Source organism: Athalia rosae, chromosome 3 (genome assembly GCF_917208135.1).
Source record: "Athalia rosae chromosome 3, iyAthRosa1.1, whole genome shotgun sequence".
NCBI lineage: Eukaryota > Metazoa > Arthropoda > Insecta > Hymenoptera > Athaliidae > Athalia > Athalia rosae.
Window position 1 is genome coordinate 22,202,563 of NC_064028.1, and position 21,936 is coordinate 22,224,498.

Consider the following 21,936-nt stretch of genomic DNA (forward strand, 5'->3'; position numbering starts at 1 on the left):
CCCGATGGACATTTGTGTGGACCTATTCGGCCAAAATTACGACATCCTGGATGGAAATTTTTTCATAAAATAAAGTAAATTTCATTCTGACACATGCGATCCAGATTTATAGGTACAAGTATACAAATTTAATATTATTCACCGCGTTCCGAACTCGGCAATAACATCCGTACCTACTGTAAATCCAAACATCAATTTGTCTTCAGCTGTTGCACGTACACAAGAAATGGAACTAGAAAATGGAGAATAGAAAAAAATTGATCTAAAAAAAAAGAAAAACAGAAAAATAAAAGAAAATAATAAACTAGAAAAAATAGAACAGAGTAAATAAAACGTATATTCCAAACTCCCTGGGGATTCTGCATACTCCCATGGTCGCCAATATATTGCAACAACGGCGGCAACGTGTGCGAAACTCGGTATGCATAAGGCTCATGTATTTTATTTCCTTTCGTAACGCCAGTTCCTTCTACATTCCGGTATATATACCGTGCGTCGGAGTTGGTATAAGATATACACTACATATATACATCTCTGGAATACATGTGCCTAAGATATAGTCCCTATTTACGCGAAGGGCTGAGATTGGCGCCCGCATAGAGCTTTGGCGGGACCCGGGGAAGGGGTGAGTTTTCACGGTACACAGCCTGGATACATACGGGGGTGAGGGGGGGGTTTCTATATACATATATGTGTGTCTCTATACATATATGTGAACATATGTATGAATAGGGTTGGTATAGATGTATTGTATAGTAAAGCTACATGAGAACAAAGCCGAAAAGATCGGCCCTGAGGATAACTGGTTTTTCCAGAATCTGCAGGTTTTATTCTTTCACCTATAGTGATTCCAAAAGTCCTTACACACACACACACGCATACGCTGTGTACACGTATCTATATATTTCTATATCTTCTTAACCTCGACGCGTGACGTTCGTCAAATCCAGGGATAAGATACTGGGGATAAAATACGAGAAGACAAAAAAAAAAAAAAACGTAGAGAATAGAATAAAGGAATCGTTCCAATCACCTCTCTCTCCGTCTCTCAGCTCCCAGGCAAAGCTCTACCCCGCAGGACGAAGAATGGTAAAAAGATAAAAGAGGACCGTGCTAAAGGAGAAGCAAAAAGAAAGACGCCAACTGACCCTGCTGCTGCAGTGTATTTATACGCCTACCTCCTAGACACATATACGTATGACTATGGGTGTACATATGCGATACCTATGTATATACATTTACTCTGGATACATATACATACTTGTAACTATACCTACGATACCTATGTATACATTTATGTAAAAGGCAGGAAACCGAGGTTTGGACCGCTGGTCGGTTTTGAGACAAGGAGGAGCGGGACCATAGCGCGAGTGTTCCTTCAGGATAAAGGAGGGATGGGGGCGACGGAAGGCTTTGCTACATTTGAATCTGTTCGGATTTACATTTATATTGAACCGCAAGCTAGGCCGTGGAGGTACTTTGAACGGGCTGCTGTTTACCCGTTCTCTACAAATTTATGTCTTTCTATTACGTGTATGCGTAATTTTACATTTTTACCTTTCAATCTAACCGAACTAAAACCTTACCGTTCGAGACGCGGAAACTGTAACTTATTCTCCGGTCGCGGTGATACCGTCCCCTCCTATCCACCCCGTTCTCCCCTCCCCCGCCCCCCGCCCCCGCCCCCCTTGAACTCTCGGCGGTGAGTCCTTCGACCGCCGTAGGAGAATTAATTTCACCTATTTCATTAATAAATACACAGGAATGGAATTCACCGCACAAAACCCACATCACTTTGTTACGGAGTAGGTATTTGCAGACACGCAGATGTACGTATAATTAACCTTCTAATTGAAGGGAAACCACCGCAACGGCTTGACCAGCGAGCGAGCGAGTCAGTTGGTCATTCGACGAATGTTACAGATAGCTAAATCAAACCAACAATCAGCATAGCGTTGATGCTGTTACCGTTAATCCAGGTTTACGGGGTAATTATTGAATGCACACAAAACCACCGCGGGTATACTCCATTTGTGGAGAAATACACCGATCTATAAACCAGTTTCACTACATAGCGAGCCTACTAATAATATTCGTTGCGGACACATCAGACGAATTTACCAAAGTGCATTGTTCGAACTTACGCGGATTGCATCGCCGATGGAATATTCGTCATCATCGTATCGCCATATCTTCTCATTTCCTCTTCAACGAATTTGGCGTGAGTTTTTTCATTTTACCTTTTTTTCGTTTTGAAAATTTTCCAACCACGTGTTTCAGACATCTTTGATACAGATGAATTTATAAAGCTCGATCCGCTATCGAGTAAAAGTTTGTAAATTGCAGCGGGCGTTCAACCCCTTGAATCGGTATTCAAACCTCCCCCGTGTACACGCGATCTACGTGTACAACAACCGGGCATATTCCGGAGTCCGTGTGCGTTACACAATACAAGGCGTTTAACTGAAACGAAAAAAGGGAAAAAAACGGTATGTCGGAAAAAAAAAAAGGTACAACGAGCTGGTTGTAAAATGCATTATTGAAAATTCTCTCTCGCGAACCTTCTCATCCCCCTTTATTCCTTAAAACGAACGCTGCTCGCGCGCGCGCCCGCGCTCACGCTTTTGGTTCTCGTCAAACGAAATTGCCAAACTTTTCCATTTGCTGGGCACAGGGCAGCCTGCTTTACGCCGCGCCGTACCCGCGCTAAAATGCCCTGCAATTCTCATCTCCTTCTCCCTCCCCCCCCCCCCCATTCCCCCCCCATTCCCTCCCGATCCTCGCACAGCTCCGGCTACGTCGCCTGGCCCAAACGAACGAACGAGCCGGGAGTTGAGAGCTCAACTTTGCTTGAAATAAAGCGATTAAGCGCCGATAGGTATTCGCCCGTACCCAACGCGCGAATACTACACGAACGGCGTAGCCTCGGAGCAAAAGAGATAGGGGATCGATTCGCGCCTTCGATCCGCGACCGCCAAGTGCTAATTCCGAAGGGGCGGGGGGGGGGGGGGAGAATTTCAACGACCGAATCTCCGTAGCAGATGCTCCTCTTCGCGCGTCAATTACACGTAGCCCTCCGATTGAGGATAATGAAAAATTAGAAGATAGATTATTTCCACGCATTCGCGTATCTCGGGGAAATTCACTTGACTCGGGTGTATCGGTTGTCGCGTTTTATCTATATTACTTTTTTTTTTCACAGACACGAGGCGAAAATTCATCCCCATCGAGTCGACTGATTGATCGGCTTGTCGATACGTCAGCGGTAAACAATAGGATTTCGACCTTAACATGAGTAGCAAAATATGTCCGTGGTGATCATACGAATATACCGATAGAGAATATGCTGACAGAATGTAAGGGAAGTCACACCGACGGACGATGAAAAAAAAAACATCGACGTTTAATTAATTCAATCGTTGTTCCGGTCACCACCGGTGACGGCGAAGTAGTCGATAAAATTAGACGAACGCCCTCGATATGTCCAGCCGTTTTTCAACGATTTGAAAATAACGGTTTTCTACCGAAGAATCGGTGATAACGCGGACAGGCCAAACTATGACGTCCTCGAAAAGCATCCGAAACCAACACCCTTCAATTTCACGCCTTGAATCGTCGAAATTCGGGACTCCCTGCGGATCGGAAAATGTTCCCGCCGTGATTCACGCGATCTATAAAAATTTATGGTTTACGGTAAACGTCGCTAATGTCAAATTTGTGATCTGACCTTGAGCGGTATGAAGGGTGAATATTCCCGGGGATGGTAAACGCCGGAGGGGTTGATTTAAAGGAGACCCTTCACGCGACGTGGAGTAAGGCATTCCGAGAGGCAAACCCAAAACTGGAAACTATTTACGGGAGGGACGATATTGCGGGTGGTGTGCACTATGAATACATTATATGTATATACCCGTACATATACCTATGTACGAAAACTGATAGGTCAGGACAGTAGAGAGATATTGTTCGGTAGCTGGAACGAAGACCGGCTGATATGCAAGAAGGGGTTTATATTCATTGTCAGACGGTAAGCGGGAGAGGAAGAGGGAGAGGGAGAGGGAGGGATGGGAGGCTATAGGTGCACGGCGCGGTCGTTCTAGAGGACGAACCCTCGAGTCGGATGGAGAGGGTGAAGGTTGCTTTGGTTTACCACCTGTTTGTCAAACGTATCTGCTTCGCGTACATACGTACAACGTAGGTATAGGTGGATAAGAACATATACGCTCGAGGGATGGAAGGAATATTGAATCTCTGAAAATTCTTCCCTACTATATACGTGTGCATCTACGGACACGGGGTACTCGCGTCCTGATCCTGAAGGACTTCATTCCCGGCAGCGCGAGACACCCGGACGATATGATCCGCGCGGGGTTAAAACGTTCGGGGGGGTAAAAACGGCGAAAAAGTGGAACCGAAATATTAGCTATCTCGTACAGGTGTGCGTATGTGTGTGTGTGTGTACGTAGAGGTATACGTACGTACGTATTTTCATAGCCAGAGGATGGCCCGGCTCGTCGAAATCGATGATGACCTAGATGCGAAAAGTATATCACCTGCAGCCATTTTCCATCCGCAGACACTTACCGGGACACCGGATAGTTCTAATGGCAAATGTCTTGCAATAACGCCAGACTGTATATCTTTAGATTCTTTTATTTATCTTCGATATGGTACACACACTCCCGCCACCCCGTACACACACACACACACACACAGTCATGCACCGGATGTACCGGTGCATATACGTACACATATCCGTATTGACATCGTCTGGATAAGAGAGATATATATAAGTAGGAGTAGATTTATTTCAAATTACTTATCGAGTAAAACAGCTGCTATCCGTTATTATTTTATGTTATTTTTTTTTTGTATGAATTTTTTTTCTTCTATTATATATCATCGGCGGAGCTGGGGTACTTTAGTTCAATTTTAATCACACGATCGCTACCGCTGGTTATACATTAATACCCAACTTCACCTTTATAACTTATCCGAACGACGTATTGGAATAACAATTTGATCGCGAATCGTTCCATGCCGTATATACCTATACGTACAATATTTCATTCCGGTTCAGAGGTCACGTAATAACGGTGAAAGTAAAACTTTTAAGAGGCCGGGAGAGAAGTATTTTTTTTTTTGTATTCTCTCTCCTTCTCTTTTCTCTTCTCTCTTTTTACTTCTGGGTTACGTTACCAGCTATATAACTCGTAAGTCGCGCGGAAGTGCTTCTTATTTCTAATTAAACCAATTCATGCGGTAGACGATATGTTTGAAATTTTTTTTTTATTGCTTCTTCTGCTTAAAGGTTACGAATGGGTCGGATGGAGAAACGACACGCCCAACATGATCGGGAGACCCGTCGAAATCACATTCGAATTCGATTACGCTAGAAATTTCACCGCCATGCATCTTCACACGAACAACCTCTTCACCAAGGATGTACAGGTGATTACGTCCGAACATGCCCTCGATGCGACGCGTGGTTCATTCGAAACCGAGGAGAAGGGGCGTACGGATATTTTGATTCCCCCAATTTCTCATTCGTTCCGCAGGTGTTTTCCCACGCTAAGGTGTATCTGAGCGGCGCTGGATCTGGAAATAATTTCAACGGCGAACCGGTCCACTTTTCTTACATGCCGGATCTCGTTCTCGAGCAAGCGAGGGATGTCACCATCAAACTCCACTCACGTGCCGGACGGTACTTGAAACTTCAACTTTATTTTTCCGCCCGATGGATCATGCTTAGCGAAGTGGTTTTTGACTCAGGTGAGTCTTGAGTTTGAGTGCTACTTTCATTGTCCATTTTTTAGCGCCGATACGTGTCTCTCACGTCCCGAGCTAACGATCGGCGGAAAGGGGAATTCAAAAATTTAATCGCATTCCCACGTACGATTCCTTTTTTTTTTTTTTTCAATTCCCCGCCCCTCTCCCCGATGTTTAATGAATCCGAATAACTTTCAACAATACGGAGTTTCTCCCCCACCGATTTCCATTGAACCGATATCGATGCCGTTGAATAGAAGTGAGTTTAACAAAGATTGTTCGAAACGGTTCGAGTGTATCGTATTTTATACGTTATTATGTCGATCGCCGAATCTACGACTCAATCGAACTAATTTGTAATCGTTATAGACGTGTAATTCAGTTAACGATAACCATTCGCTATTTTTTGTTCCCTTTTTTTTCTTTGCTATCGATTCGTAAAAGTTTTCTGGATGTTCTTCTTTTCTTTTTCTCTCGGTTATACGTGTGTAATGTATAAAAGTTGACTCGTTGACTGGCGGCGAGGGAGACACCATTAATCATTCCGGGGACTCTTAACGGTTAGCTTTTTACCGGTTGTATGAGGTGACTGTCGCCGGCAGAGTGTGCCTCTTGGCTTTCACCCCAAACCAGGGAAATTCACAAGGTTATAACGTAGAAAACCCTCGGCGCTCAAATGCTCCAGTGAACCGCATCATCGATAAGAAAACACTAGATTCCGATACACCCGACCAAGGGTTCACCAAAACGATACACGATCTCTACCACCCACCCCCGCACCCCCGCACCCCCGCACCCGCGCACACACACACACGGACACGAGCGCGCGCGCGTATCACGAACACCGCGCACCTAACAAACTGCCAACCTTCGAGGCACTTCCACCTGCCAAAACATTCGATGGGCTTGGAAACCTTTTCGCAGCATGTTTCGGACGTGAAAACCTATGTTCGTACCCTCATATACCGAGAACAGGTTGTGTGGGTTGCGTGAAATATCGGGATTGATTCGTCCGAACTTCGCGGGGGATACGAGATGAGAGAAAGCTCATGGTAGTTGGGAAGCTGCTGCGGCGGAGTGATGAATTTCTTTTCCATCTGTTTATTATCGTCTTCTTTTTCATTGTCGCTTTCGCAGTGATTTCCGAATGGAACAACACCGACGAGGATATCGTCGAGATGGGGAGGAACAGAAGCACCATTGTGCCCGGTGGTACCGGTAGTCCGTATCAGAATAACGAGGGTCCACTTCAGAGGGACGAAGTCAAAGCTACTTTCAACAACAACGACGCCACGAGAAACGACAATAACATTTGTGAGTCCGGAGTCGAAGCGATTCCTCAATCGATTCGTTTGGTTTTTTTTTACTCAAAAACTATTCGATTACACGTCTTTCTTTTGTCCCTCCAGTTCCGGACAAGAGCAAGGAACCGGAATCGCGCCAGTTGATCGGCTTGGTCATCGGTATACTGACCACCGTAATCGTGATGCTGCTGGCAGCTATTACCTTCATATTTTATCGTAACCAAAGACTGAAGGCCACCCTTTCGCCGGCGACGTTTTACGACCAAAATGAACAACAGTTACCACCAGCGGAATTGAAGGTGAGTGAAGCTGCCGGATTGATTCCGATTCGTTATCGCGAAAATTTTTAGCTCCAGAATTGAGGACCAAAACCGAAAGTTGAACTTAATTGGATGTTGGTAACAATTAAATGTGAATACGTCAGATCCTCGCAGCAGGATATTCTTTTTTTGTTCTACAGAAATTTTCACTCTTGTCTCCCCTTTCCGAACATCTTATAAATTACATCCCTCGCAGGGAACATAGGCTCGAGTTTCCCCGCTCGGACAACTTCGTCAATTTTCTCTCTCACTTTTCTCCACGTAACGTTAAAGGAGTGAAAATTTCCGCCACCGACGACCTTGATAAGCACCATTCAATGCAATATTATTCCTGTTTTAAAACTTTTTATCGGGTTTCGCGAACCCGGGGTGACTTCACTTAATTAGTACCGAAGTAGTAGTACCTACCATCGGGGACGGTGTGCCGCTGCCAGTGAGACGGTTAAAAATAAAAAATAGTGAAAATAAAAATTTCAAGGGAAAATAAAGCTTCGTAAAATCCTCGAAGGAAGAACGGTAGGTACCAGTCGAGTCTGGCGAGAGAAACGTTCGAGACGACGAAGGCATCTATAGTGTCACGAACGACCCGCGCTATCGCCATCACTCATTGGGTTTCCACTTGACTTTTTTTTTTCTCTTTTTCCTCTCCGTTTCGTCTTCCGACCAGCTACTTTCCCCCCCTCTCTCTCTCTCTCCGTCTCTCTACTTTCGCTTCCGTCTTTCCATTCTCCTGTCTCATAGTTTTACTCCCGGGCGCATTAACCACCTGCTACCCCGTTTCGCCTGTCTTACTACAGCCGCACCATACCCCATCTACAAGTAAATTCTACGTTCCTCCCGCTCCTTTTCCCTTCTGACAAGCAACATGGAACATGGGCATAGTTTAGTTTGACGTCTACCCCTAAAGCTGGTGTAAGCTACCGTTTTAAAGACGAAACGTCCGCGTTTTTTTCTTCATCGGCAGTAAAATCCTCCTTAGAATCCGATCAGATATCCGATTCCACGCGACACCCATCCTTATCTCATTTTCGAAGATAATCAGATCCGATCAGATCTGAAAGTTCTCGAATACAAATCCAATTAACTACCGCAGTCCCGAAGAAGACGGCTCGATTCTTCTTCTCTTTTTTTTCTTTCTTCTCGGCAAATGGCGACGCGGTGTATCGGCAGTTCGTTGCAAAAAGGGGGTGAACATTAATTCGATCGAATACGTATCCTTAATCGTTTCTTCGAAATCGCCGTTCGTACGCATATAACGAGTACAGCGTGCAACGGACGTGACAGCGGCTACGTGGTCACTCCCGATGAAAATTTCGCGCAAGTGGTCATGACCCAGAAACCAATTCACACGTTTCGACTTCCGACCCCGCAACCTGCAATCTTCCGCGAAATTTCACGTGTACGGAAGCGGGAGAGTTAAAGAGATAATACGGGCCAAGCATCGCGAGGTAGGTAATCAGAGCATAGCGGGTTGAGTTCCGCAATTGTAGGAGAAGCAGAAAAAAAAAAAAATAAAAAAAGTAATAAAATAAAAAATAAAATTTTCCACCCGGTGAAAATGAAACGTTGCTTCATCATATTCTCGCGGTGCGATTCCCTCTTTCAGACTCCCGCGCGCCAAGCTTTCGTAGATTCATCCGCATCCGTTCGGGTTGAATGCGTAATTTCTTTGGTTATTTATTTTTTTTTTCTCCTTTTCTCTTCTCCAAGTTTTTCGTTATTCTCATTCATTTATTCTCCTTCTCTCCTTCTCTTCTATTTCCTACGTTCTGCACACAGCCGAATGAAACGCGGCCCGGTAAACTTCCGGAATCAAAAAAAAGCGAAGCTTTCCACACGCGCGTGTGTGGGGGTATGATTTTGTAAAACGTGTAATCGTAGAATCGGAACGAAAAAAAAAAGAGAAAACGATCGAGGTAGGAGAAAGGAAAGGAAATCTGTTGTGAGGCGGGGAAATTTTCGCGCGTCCCCGATGCCGATGCGGTTCTGCGATAAGTGTAAATATAAAGCGAACGGAATCGAACTACCAATTCGTATCGTATAAACGTTCCACGCAAGAGCCGCGTAAAATATGCATAGAATATGTATACGTTTCGTTTAACCTAATTTACACAGAGGACTCCTATATCCGCGCGTGCCCTATACGGCAGACATTATATCGGTTGTATCGGAGTTCCGCGTAATATTCGCACGTACTATCGTATCATATGCGATTCGTACATGTGTACCTATATACCGCTGGTACACCTGTATTCGTATCTGTACAGGTAGAAATATTCACACGCGCACACGCCCGTACATCCGCTCCTCCGACTCCTGATCGCGTGTGTAAACATAACGTGCAGATTTGTTTAAGCACACGTCGGTTTACCGCGTATAGTAGATATAACTACATGAATATATTCACGTAACATACCCACGTCTACACATACCTGTAGATGTTCTACATCTCCACCACACACATACATACGTATATTCGAACACGTGTGCGCGCGTGTGTATTTCGCACGTTACACGTTGGTAACATGTACGTATACATATTTATATCATAACGTATGTATAATCCGAAATATCCTGCGAGCGTGCGCAAACTTTAATCTCGAACGTTCAATTCTATTGCGGTTAGCATTCGCTTCCGAAAGATACGACTTTGCCAACAACCATGAAGAGAAGGAAGAGACCCGACCATGAAGAGTTCTGGAGGCTGCGAGTGGGGCGAGGGAGGGGAATCCGGGGAGCCGAAGGGCGAAGTGGAGGGAGAGGGGTACGTGCAGACCCGTGTAGAATCCTGATGGCTAAGTGGTTATCTTATCTTAACGGGCTGCAGCATCTCGGCGTCCCTCTAAAACCGTCGCCCTCCCCCCCCCCCCCCCCCGACCCGCTAACGCGCCCTAAACGGAAATTAACACCACCTCCACCTCCACCCCAGCCCCCCCCTACTTCGCATCGTTTTCATCCCCCGGTTGTCGCGTCGCGGGCGACGAAGCTACACACAAAAATCAATGGGTGTGTAGTAATATCATGAGCTGACTCGCGAGCTTTCCAACGTTCTTGAAAAGAGAAAAGGATAAGGTTGATACGAGCGGTAGGTACATACGTACGTACCATTCGTGTGGGTGTTGCATAGCCACGTGTACTTATCGTAGGTACAACCGCGTCGTCGTCGTCGTCGTCGAGTCTTATCGTTGGTTGTAACTCACAAATTGTTTGTTATAAAAATGTTAATTTCCTCATAAGAGGCGAGCGTGGTGGTTGATTATCGAGGCAAACGCTACGCGGAACACACACACACCCACACACATCGGCACCCGCGGTGCGGACTTTGCGAGTCTAGAGCTTAATCGTTTTTTCACTTATGCGCCGGAGAAACAACTCCGCGGACTTTGTGTGTACAGAGGTGTACGAGACAAAATGTTCTCAGATAAAAGAGCAGTCGAATCTCTTTCACTTTCTCCTCCTCCTCCGTCGCGTACCACCGTTCCTATTTACCCTCAACGATCGCCCTTAGTGTCGACCAATAAACGAACTTTTATAGCTGTTCTGGATTTTATGCCGCATTTGGTAGGAGCAAACGAGCATAACGAATTCAATGTGAAGAGCCCCGCGGAGCTAACGGGGCCCGGGTACACTTGAGAGATAAAAAGAAGGAGAAGAAAAAAGATGAGGAAAACAAAAAAAAAACAATCTAATCGTTTTATATCCACCTCCGCGAATAACCGGAAATGGAAAAATATTTTCAAATGAAATTTTTAATCCGTAGTGGTATTACAAACGATCCGAACCACGGATCTTAAATTTTTCTACTTCTTTCACGCTATCGATGTGATCAGCTGATTAGATTTTTTCATTCGCATTAGCTCGAGATGTTTGATCAATTTTTTCTCGGTGGTTTGGTTCCTTGGAGTGGAGCGATATGAGAAATTAGTATGGGTGGTCGTAACGCGCTTCCTTTTGTTCAGATTTCAGTGGAGGACGCTCAACAGGCGGAAACTACGGAAGACAAGGGTCCGATCTGTCCTCCGCTTCCTCCGCAGTACCACCCGACCATCTACACGAATAGTTCCCAGCAATCTCGAAATAACTGTACAGATTACAATCCAGGTTGGTATTTGATTATCGTTATTATACGTATGGATCTGAATTGATCGTTTCGTTAGTTTGAAAAATCGGCGTTCGAAATCCATTTCTGTGCGGTGAAAATTATTTCCTCGTGTTTTTTTTTTTTTTTCTGGTCTTTCTCATCGCGTTTATTCTTATAAAAATCGCTGCAGCGGTCGGAATTCTCTCTGGGGAATTCAATTTCACGATTCGAACGAACGTGAATAGGTTCACTCGTTTTCGAACAACAAAGCTTAACGGGAAAAGTGTGACGTCCGGTGTACGCCACTCGTTGGTTGATCTCTTCAGAAAACGCACAATGGCTGTATCTCAGAGGAGACAGGAGACACAACGAGACTGTAGATACGAGAGCTAAACTTATCTTATTCCCGACCAGAAAATACGTTGCCTCGTTTTCGGTAAGCACCGATGGAAAAATCGTTCCCCGTGTATTACCGGGAACTATATCTACGTATGTGTGTAGATCTACATATCTACATCCGGAAATAATATCGCGGTCGAGGTATGCATATACACACGAGTACATATTATGGAGGGGAATCGCGATTAGCTATTCCCGATGCGAAAAAATTAGGTGAAAATAATAACGACGAATTAATTAATGATTGATGAATTCCACAGTTTTTATTTGCGCGATTTTTGTTTCGACGAACCCGAGGAGATATTTTTATCGGTTTTATGATTATCGCCTATTCCAAAAAATCATCAATGAAATGTAGAGTGGGAGAATTTTTGAAAAAAATCATCGCCAAATCGAGGTACTTTGAGGTTTGATGTGGTAAATTATTTTAATTAAATGCTCAAAAAATGTAAAACCGAACGCCAAAGAACCGTGCTGATAATCGGAGGCTACGAGAAGATAAAATGTCCGAGGTGCGATAGATAATTTCTTTGGCAAGGGATGTTATTTTATTTTTTTTTTTTTCCACCCACGTTTTTCATTCCAGGATTTTGGTATTCACGCGATGTCTGAGCATTTAATTATTTTTCTCCCCCTCTCCTCTCGAGGCTAAAATTGTAGCCGCGCGCCGGTGATGGTGATTTTATTTTTCTCAGCTCACCGAGTCTAGACATATTCCTCAAAGATGCCAATATTTTTTCTCACAGGCTCAACCGAGATAACTAGCCCCTTTTTTCGACGTCCGAATCATTCCGAATCTCTGACGTCGGAAAATGGTAATCGCAACATCGACGTAAAATTTACCGACCATGAATTCGTGAAACTTGTTAAAAAAAAAAAAAAAAAAACTTGAACTTTTGACGCCAGCTTTTTTTCATTTGTAATGTTTTTTTCTCTTCTCTCTTCATTAACCTTCCGAAAGAGGTGCGAAATATTTCACGTACACAGCGAGGGCTGCGAAATTTTATTTTCCATAAATTCTACGCGTATGAATGTCGGACTACACATTGCAGAAGGACCCACGGAGTTGCAGCAGCCCGTAATCCCGCTGCTGCTGAACTCCGCCATTAATATCACAAGACCAATACCACCGGTGGAGGAATATCAGTCGAATCCACCCCCCATACCACCACCTCCGGAGAAATACTACGCCAGCACGGAGATATGCAAGGTAAGTCCGACTTCGTCCAAACTCGAGTCCAAACCTCGCCCAAGTCCGATGACTGCCCAAATTTCTATTTTATTTATTTATTTATTTTTTTTGTGGTTTTTGTTCGTCTCTTCTGCTTCACCATGTCGCGGGGGCAGCGGGGGCGGGAGGGTTGACTCGCCGTGTTTTAAAAAACTAACTCAACTTGCGTATACCCAAAACAAGGAACGGCAACTAAATTTCCATCCCCCCGGGTAAAAAATTCTGCACTTTTCACCCGCTCGAATGGAACTTCCGACAAAGTTTACATACTTATTTTTTGAGAGATGTTTCCTCTTTTCGTTTTCCTCATTCCGGAAGACCACGTGTAGAGCGAGCGTATATTCCAAGGGCCAGAAAAGAGCGGAAACAAAAAAAAAAAGAAATAATAAACGAAAACAATTCGCAAAAGTACAAAGTTGCGCACTTGGTATCCCCCTTCGGGTTCGTCCAACTCACGCGCGGCATTCTGGATTGTAAGAGGGAAAATTAGGGTGGATGAGTTCGGAGTATTACGTATGCATACCCAGACAGAGTCTGCAACCCGGCAACGGACATCAAAATTATTCTAATTTCAGGGGAGCAAGAAAATTCTAAAATTTGGTCAATTTTTCAATAATTTCCATTTTCATTCCATTCTATTTTTTTTTTCTCTGGTTACTTTCATTTGATTCGAAATTCTGTGATGAAAATGATTTTTCACACGTAAACCCCGAAACATTCCATCAGCCGCGATAACTCATTGCCGCTCTAGAGAAATAGATTCAAGAGGACAAATTTCTCTATTGGCGAATCTGAACATACCGCGTACAGATGCCTTCGTAGGACGTTTCATACACACGTCTGACTTAATGTCAGGTGGTAGATAATTTTTGTTTCGAAATAATACGCCACGTCCTATGTCCGGATAGAGCATTCCAGTCGACGCTATCGCGGTATATCCGTACGTCTTCACACACAGAACTGTCGGGAGTTTATGGAACGCTAAATAATGTTGGGTTACTGCTAATTAATTCCGTTTCGTGAGACGGTCTTGACTGGTTAAATAATATCAGGTTTGCCCTTAAACCGCAAAATCTGGATTTTCGTACAATCGACCGGGATTCAGCGGAAATGAAACCAACCGCACGCCCAACTGCCCTTGGGTGGTAAAGCAGAAAACTCAAAACCACATCCAGCTGCTCTTCACAGCGCTATTAAAAGTTGTACATATACCGCGATGGCGTACATCCTTTTTTTTCTTTTATTCTTTTTTTTTCTTCAGCCATTTCCAACCCACATCCGACCGCGAAGGTACCTCTACCTCTAGTTTACGCTGTTATATCATATCTTCTTTTTTTAGACTTGTCAATGAAAATCCTCCGCGTATACCTGAAACTGAACCGCTGCACCAGAAACGTCGACGTTCCGCACTCTGCATTCTCGCGTTGATTTTCAAAGGGTTTTATGTTTCGCTCACTCGTTGATCGTTTCAGAAAATATATTCTTTTTTTTTTTTCTAATCCCCCATTCCGATACGTCCGAAGAGGTTTGATCGGCGAATTTGTTTTTTTTTTTTTTTAATTTTTTCGAGGGTCGTCGGAGCTTTTCAGTTTTTAGCCCGTGAGAGTAACGAAGTTTACCCCCGGGCTGAATTGATGAGGGGATGTTCCTCGGGTTGTTTTCAGAGTCCTCTTCCGCCTCTCCCGCCTTCGCCAACGCCGAGTACGCCTCCGCCAGCAAGCGCCAAAGCGTCGAGTAGCATGACGAGCTACAGTCCGGAGGACATGCTAACCGAAGAGGAAGACGAGGACACCGGGATCTTTGATTTTCCTCGCGAGAGGTTAAGCATCGTTGAGAATCTCGGTAACGGTAGCTTCGGTGAAATTCACCTGTGCGAGGTCGACAGATTCCCGGGGTACGACGAGGTCTTCAGGAACACCGGTAGCGACCTTGTCGTCGTGAAATCCCTCCGACCGGGCTCCTCGGAAACTCTAAGGTCCGTATACGAGAGCGGCGACGGTACGTAATATAAATCTTATACCCTTAAACAGTTGATCGCAGAAATTCAGGTAACGCGATTCAACGGTTATATCCTTTTCCCTGTAACCTACTTTCCCGCCCAGGAAATTCCATGTAAGGTACTCCCGAGTATATATACACGTATAAGCAAGGCTCAACGCGTGATCGGCTTACGTAAAATTCTTATCAAACACCGAGCGAGAACTGCCCACCCGATTATAGATTCCATCTACTACACCTACTCCACCTATTCATACCTACGTATGTATTTATATATATATACATATATACGGAACTTTGATCGAATCCGGAAAAACACAAAGCTCGATAAACGATCAAAATAGAATTTCACACCGTAGGAGCGCTGGGAGTTGTTCGGTTTTTTTTTCTCTCTCTCTCTCTCTCTCTCGTAGACCCTTGGAATAACGTGAAGGGATATCGTTTGTCACGTTACAGGATAGAATTTCAAGAAGAGGCGAAAAGATTGGCCAGACTTTCCGATTGGAACGTGGCGCGATTGCTCGGCGCGAGCCTCGAGGATGACCCGATGTGCATAGTCCTCGAATACGGGGAGTTCGGAGATCTCAATCAATACCTGCAAAGCCATATAGCCGAGACCTCCACGGTACACACGGCCAAAACGTTGAGGTAAATCCAATTTTCGAGCTAATTGTGCCGCGGCCGCTTCTGCTGCAGGGGCTTATTTATTATTTAATCCTGAGACGATATCGTCTACGAAGTAACGTCTGGAATCTATAAATTCGAGAATCGCGACGGACTGGCGGCGGAATATCGAGTTCGGAACTCCGAGTCGTCTGTGAAACAAATCGGGAGATTATACGCTTAACTTTTTTCCATCTCTTATTTTCTCATTATTATCCACAATCAAATTTCAGATCATCTGAAATACGCTCTCGCCCGTCTCGTGTGCATAATAACCCAATTAAATCCTCAACAGAAAAAAAAAAAATAAAAAATAAAAAGAAATATTCTAATCCGTTTAAATTCATCTCGAGTAGATAGTTGAGAATTATAGTTATGACTTTATCCGCTTTTTTATCTGTATTCTAATCCCTTTTTTTCTAACCACGTCTTGAATAACTTTTCTGGTGTAAAATTGGCCGAAATTTGGAAATCTTTCCACGATCTCTTTCCCCTCCCCTTCGCGAATGAGATTCGCGCGTGCAACCGCGTTTTTAAACAATGGAAATTATAAAGCTTGAATAACATTAAATCGTATGTATATTATACATTTATATAATTCTTTCTCCCACCGCTTTCGTTGAAATTCTGATCGCAAATTATGCTAATTGTGATCTCTTGGTCTTTTTTTTTTTACTTATTTATCATCGAGCTCATTTGTTCCGGTATCTGAAGTGGAACGTTTCTGAAAATACGAACGAGGAACGATCCAGGAATTGAGAAAAAAAAACTCTGATATCAACTATTTTTTCCAGCTTTGGCACCCTGATGTACATGGCAACCCAGATCGCCTCGGGAATGAAGTATCTGGAAGAAATGGATTTCGTTCACAGAGACGTCGCGACGAGGTAATTAATATTACCCACATCACGTAACGGCTGATTATCAATCAAACGGTTGTATCGCACGTTTCAATAAAATGCGGTGTTGTTAATCGAACACCGGATATTATTAGCATCGGCTAATAGCTGAGCTAATTCTTCGGCGTTCAATCGTAAGGTACAAGTGGATTTGATATCGAAACGGCGCTGATAATCAAACCGCTGATTTCAACCGCAAATTAACATTGATTTATTTCCAACGGCGTACAATGAGGTAATCAAACCTATCGCGAGTCGACCTTGAAAAACTATTATCCACGTGTATAATGCCACGATCTAAATGAATGGCGGTTGGGGTGGGAAGGGGGCGGGTGAAGAGGCGGAAGGGGGAAGTTAACTAGTTGACGTTACGCGGTGTTTGACAGGTCGAGTTTGAAAAAATAATTTACGAGGTAGAAAATGAAAGCAAGGCACAGGCAGGCAGGCAGGCAGGCGTCGGCGGAACGCGTTCGTTGATTAACTGAAAGTGCAGAAGCCGGGTTAGGTTTTATGCCTATATATATAAATACACAGGCGCATATACATACATACAGCCTAGGTATTATATACAGGTAGAAATAACGCTTACGGCGCGGGTGGTGTTGGGATCGCTTTATTAGAGTAGTCCATTGTTTTATCGCCGGCCGATTAGAGAGGGCCAGGTGGCTGATTCCTTGCCTTCCTTCATCCCCTTCCAACCGGTCCACCCTCGTCCCCTTCTCTTCCGCACCATTTTGCAGACCGTACGCCCGGTACTTCGGCAATAGGAACCGTAACACACGCCGGTACAACATGGCGCCAAAAGTGCGCGAGCCCAGCTCTTCACCCGCGCTGCCATTTACTATTTAATGAAGGCACGTGTTCGAATTATTAACTGCAATAATAAACCTTAATTATAATACCCTTAGGTATTATGTACCCCGACTAAACTGTTACGTTCGTATTAATCGTACTGATTTATAATATCGAAACGAATTCGGAACACCCGTCTCCCGATGCACATGAACCTGCGAACGCGATCGAACCTACTCGCCGCTTTACCCCCCAGCTCCTTCCGTTCAAGTAGGAAAAAGAGAAAAACGATTCGACGTCACGAAACACCCGGTATAACGTAAATGAACGACGAAAGCTACGCGATCATTTTATTCATTTATTTGAATTTTTTTTCTTCTCTCCACCTTTCCACTTCCCATGGCGATTTTGAGTACAATCGCCCCCATTTTTTTTTTTAATACCAATCCAGTCGTGTTACTAGCGCAGAATTTTCGACTTTCTCTTTTCGATATTACATTAGATACGGGTACTACTCGGTTTTTGTGTATGCGAATTCCGCACATACGTGCGCGTATCGTACGCATCGGGTATCGCGTTTCGCCCCATACAACGCGTACAGGTTTGAAACGGGAATTTCAACCCCCTGGAAAAAAAGAAAAAAAAAAAAATTGGAAAAAGATAAAGGAAATGAAGAGCGGGCCGCGCGGGAGATCGATAACATATTTAACGTTATAATAATAAAATAAAATAATATACACATACACGTGTGCCTTGTTATAACCGCTCTGTACAGGGTGATTAAAAAACGACGCGCTCAGATTCAATGGCCGGCCAATAAAATTTTAGGGAGCATCGATTAATAATTCATCGTGCGTGCGGCTTCGCACACGTAGGTATGAGCCTAACTGTTGAAAATCGTGTTTAGATAATTTGAAAAAAAAAAACAAAAAAAAAAAACAACAAAATTCAATTAAATTTGGAAGAGCTTAATAGTTTGTTGGTTTGGTGGAGCGGAATTTTATTCATATGTACGTACGTATTACTCGGACGTTCTGCCAATATATGCGATATGCATATTCCAGCGCGTAATAAAGCGATAGCAAAAACTGCTGCGGTTCTCTAGGTACGCAGAGGTAGAACATTCCAATTCAATATCATCGGTTCATTATAAAAGCAAACAGAATAAACATCGCGCAGATATTTCTACGCTGGAATCGTAGTCGTTTCCCATCTATACGTATGAATATGTATGTATACCTGCGAACATGTAGCGCGGATCGTATGTACACGGGTTTGCGTATACGTGCGCCACTCCGATGTACATACGGTTGAATATACGTATGCATTCGAGTCGAAAGGTACAGCTTCTTCGGCTGTAAACCAACGGAACTTGAAAACCACTTTCAGAAATTGCCTGGTGACCCGAGGCCACGGAATCAAGGTGTCCGACTTGGGACCGGGAAGAAGACTCTACGCGGCCGACTATTTTCGCATCGACGGTAGACCACCACTTCCTATTCGCTGGATGGCCTGGGAGTCCATGCTCATGGTGAATATGGTTACCAAGATCTGATATTTTTCATAGATTTTCTTTTTCCACAACTTCGTTACGTGTGGTACTTTTTTGGTTTTTTTGGTTAAAATCGAATCGGCGAATTTTCATTGCTCACGAAATCGAATTCAAGCACCACCGATTTAGCTGTACATAAATTTGTCCACGAGACGACCGGACCGGTCTCGTCAGACTCCGAAAATTGAAGGAGCTTAATTTTGCAGCTTTCCATTCTTCGAAAACCCAGAGCGTTGATTGGATGAGAATGGTTATGCCACTTCCATTTTTAGATCGGGTGTACGATGCAAATGTACGTATTGTATATTCATACACTTGCGACGGGAGAATCGTGTGGACTGTATCTATAAAATATAGCAGGTATAGTAAGCTACCAAAACGACGCGACGAGTAACATTTAGCATACATTTGCATAGCCGCTTCAAATTGACTAGGTCATTAATGTTTCATTATTGCCCATTATTTATCCGAAAACGCCATTAACCCTCTACTAATGAAACACATTTGGTACTGCGTGCACGAATATAACGCTACCGAGGCGGTAGTACCGTACAGCCGCGAGTTCTGTGCGATTGCTTTAAATTATCACCGCGGCCGAACCCGTCAGGCTAACGAGGTTTCGACACTAATTTACTGATAAAAACATTTCGCTTCGATTCACTTCACTTATCAACGCTTCGTGACCACGATGACGGGAAACGGTTCATGCGAGGCGGTCGTCTCGAGTCTTAGAGAATGATCAATTTTCTGTTTCTTGTTTTTTTTTTGTTTCTTTCTCTTCACCTCCACCGAGGAAACGAGGGACTTTTTAATTCAGAGTTAAGAATGCGTTAAATTATCCCCCAAACAACTAATTTGGGCGTGTAGACGAGATATCGGTACTAATTGGATAAATTTTTTGAAAATTATGGGCGCAAGTGAAAATTATTAACCCGAGAGTCGACGACGTTGCTTGACTGACTCGCGCTCGAAGGGATTAAGCTTGTTGGAAAAGCAGCTCGTGAGAAATTTCGTGTACCTACACTCGAAGGGAGAAACACCGCTAATTAATATTCTCGTATAATCCAGGGGAAATATACGTCGAAAAGCGACGTCTGGGCTTTCGCTGTTACCCTATGGGAGGTGCTCACCTTTGCCAGGGAACAACCCTTCGAGGAATTACCCGATCATCGAGTAGTCGAGAACGTCACGCATTTCTACCAAGACACTACCAGGAGGGTGAGTCCAAAGAACACAGAAATTTTCTCGTTTCTTTTTGTCTTTTTCATTCGATTCTCCTTCGGAAATATCTCACGGAAATTCGAAGACCGTTTTTTTGTTTGTTTTCTTTTTTTTTTTTTCGTTCTCTTCGCATTCTCTTCTCCTTTGAATCACCGAAATATAAATTAATGAAAGTGAAAGAGGAGAATTTCTCCTCGCCACTCGAAAAGAAAGAAATTGGAAGAGTTCCTCGTGATCCGTTTACGAGGTTGTTTTTTTTCCCCCCCCGGAACTTTTGCAGTTCATCGTTCTCCCCTTGCCGAAGAATTGCCCCAAGGAAATATACGATCTGATGTGCGAGTGCTGGCAACGCAGCGAAACGGACAGACCGACGTTTCGGGAGATTCATCTTTTTCTTCAGCGAAAAAATCTTGGCTACAGACCGAACAACAACGTCACTTGATACAGAGAACTGGAAGGTTGGAACTTGATCCGACTTTCAATGATCGGAGAACTCAACGGAAATTGGTGGGGGACCTCCTCGATTCTTAACGATAAAAATTGAGCTGATACACCGCGACCGCTTTGATCGCTACAATTATCCCGGACAATCGAACGGAGTGATCGATCAATCGACGCAGAACCGGGCGGACTGGACCAAACGAACCACTCGAAAAATTACTCATCTCGGTCGGACGATATGAAATAACTGAGATTACGATTGAAGACGTCTACAAGGGTCAACGCATAACCATGTAAATACCGCGGATCTCTAGGATCCAATGAAGCGTATAGAATATGATGATGAAAATAACAAGATACACGTATAGAAATTGTACAGAGGGATGACGGCGACGCGCGTTGCCATCCGTGAAATATCGACGATGAAAATTGTGGGAGAAAAAAAACAACGTAATTATCGTTAATTTTCCTTTTTTTTTTTAACTTCTATTTTTAAACAGGGGTACAACGTCACGGAATTCCCTAGACGCGACTGTAATTATAGCCTTCAATGATCCGATCAGAGACGCTGACGATCCACGCCCGATGATTTTTTAAGAACCAAATAAAAATTAAGGTAAAAACCACCGAGATACGTAGACGAGCGATATACATACCTGCAGCTGTATCTGATGTGCAGAGTTTCGTTTCCTAATTATACAGGGATAAAAGTTCAATTAATCAGGTCATGCGAGCCGGTAATTCCCCTCAGAGATTGTAAATATATATAGACCCCTACGCACGTATATATAGACATTTGTATGCGTGTATATATTTAATACGAGCAGCAGCAGTAGCTCGACTCAGCTCGGCAACTCGCTCCACTCGGAGTGATTAATTATGTGTTTTGAATTCCGTGAAGAGAATTACTTGCGGGCAAAGAGCTTTAAAACATGCTGACGAATGAGACCCGATTGATCACAATTAGGCTATATATACACGTACAACATCCGATACACGACCCTTACCTGCGCACGTGAAAACTCTGCCGTCGTTAGAAATTTTTCACATATTCTTGAAAAATGATTTTCCACCTCGATGAAAATAAGTCGCGTGTCCGGTGGATCGGTAGATTCGGTTCCACTTGCAACGTCCCCTCAGCTTCCCGAAGGCCATTAAATACCTACATACTTTGTAACATCCACTTGTGAGTATGGTCGTTTCGTTCGATAGGGTGGTTCACGGGCACAGGCATCGTCTCCATAACCGAATCGTACGATGTACGGA

At 43.9% G+C, this 21,936-nt stretch overlaps 1 protein-coding gene across 1 annotated transcript in view; it reads left to right on the forward strand.

The window, feature by feature from the left end:
• Positions 1-21,687, forward strand: part of LOC105693178 (discoidin domain-containing receptor 2) — a 114,016-nt gene extending 92,329 nt beyond the window's left edge. The window contains exons 7-18 of the mRNA XM_025747200.2: positions 5,312-5,451; positions 5,559-5,772; positions 6,907-7,083; positions 7,179-7,372; positions 11,353-11,494; positions 12,926-13,083; positions 14,769-15,079; positions 15,559-15,750; positions 16,560-16,652; positions 18,846-18,987; positions 20,077-20,226; positions 20,510-21,687. Coding sequence (XP_025602985.2) covers positions 5,312-5,451; positions 5,559-5,772; positions 6,907-7,083; positions 7,179-7,372; positions 11,353-11,494; positions 12,926-13,083; positions 14,769-15,079; positions 15,559-15,750; positions 16,560-16,652; positions 18,846-18,987; positions 20,077-20,226; positions 20,510-20,671 — 2,075 coding nt within the window. The 3' untranslated portion in view covers positions 20,672-21,687. The remainder of the gene's footprint in view (positions 1-5,311; positions 5,452-5,558; positions 5,773-6,906; positions 7,084-7,178; positions 7,373-11,352; positions 11,495-12,925; positions 13,084-14,768; positions 15,080-15,558; positions 15,751-16,559; positions 16,653-18,845; positions 18,988-20,076; positions 20,227-20,509) is intronic.
• Positions 21,688-21,936: the final 249 nt, after the last annotated feature.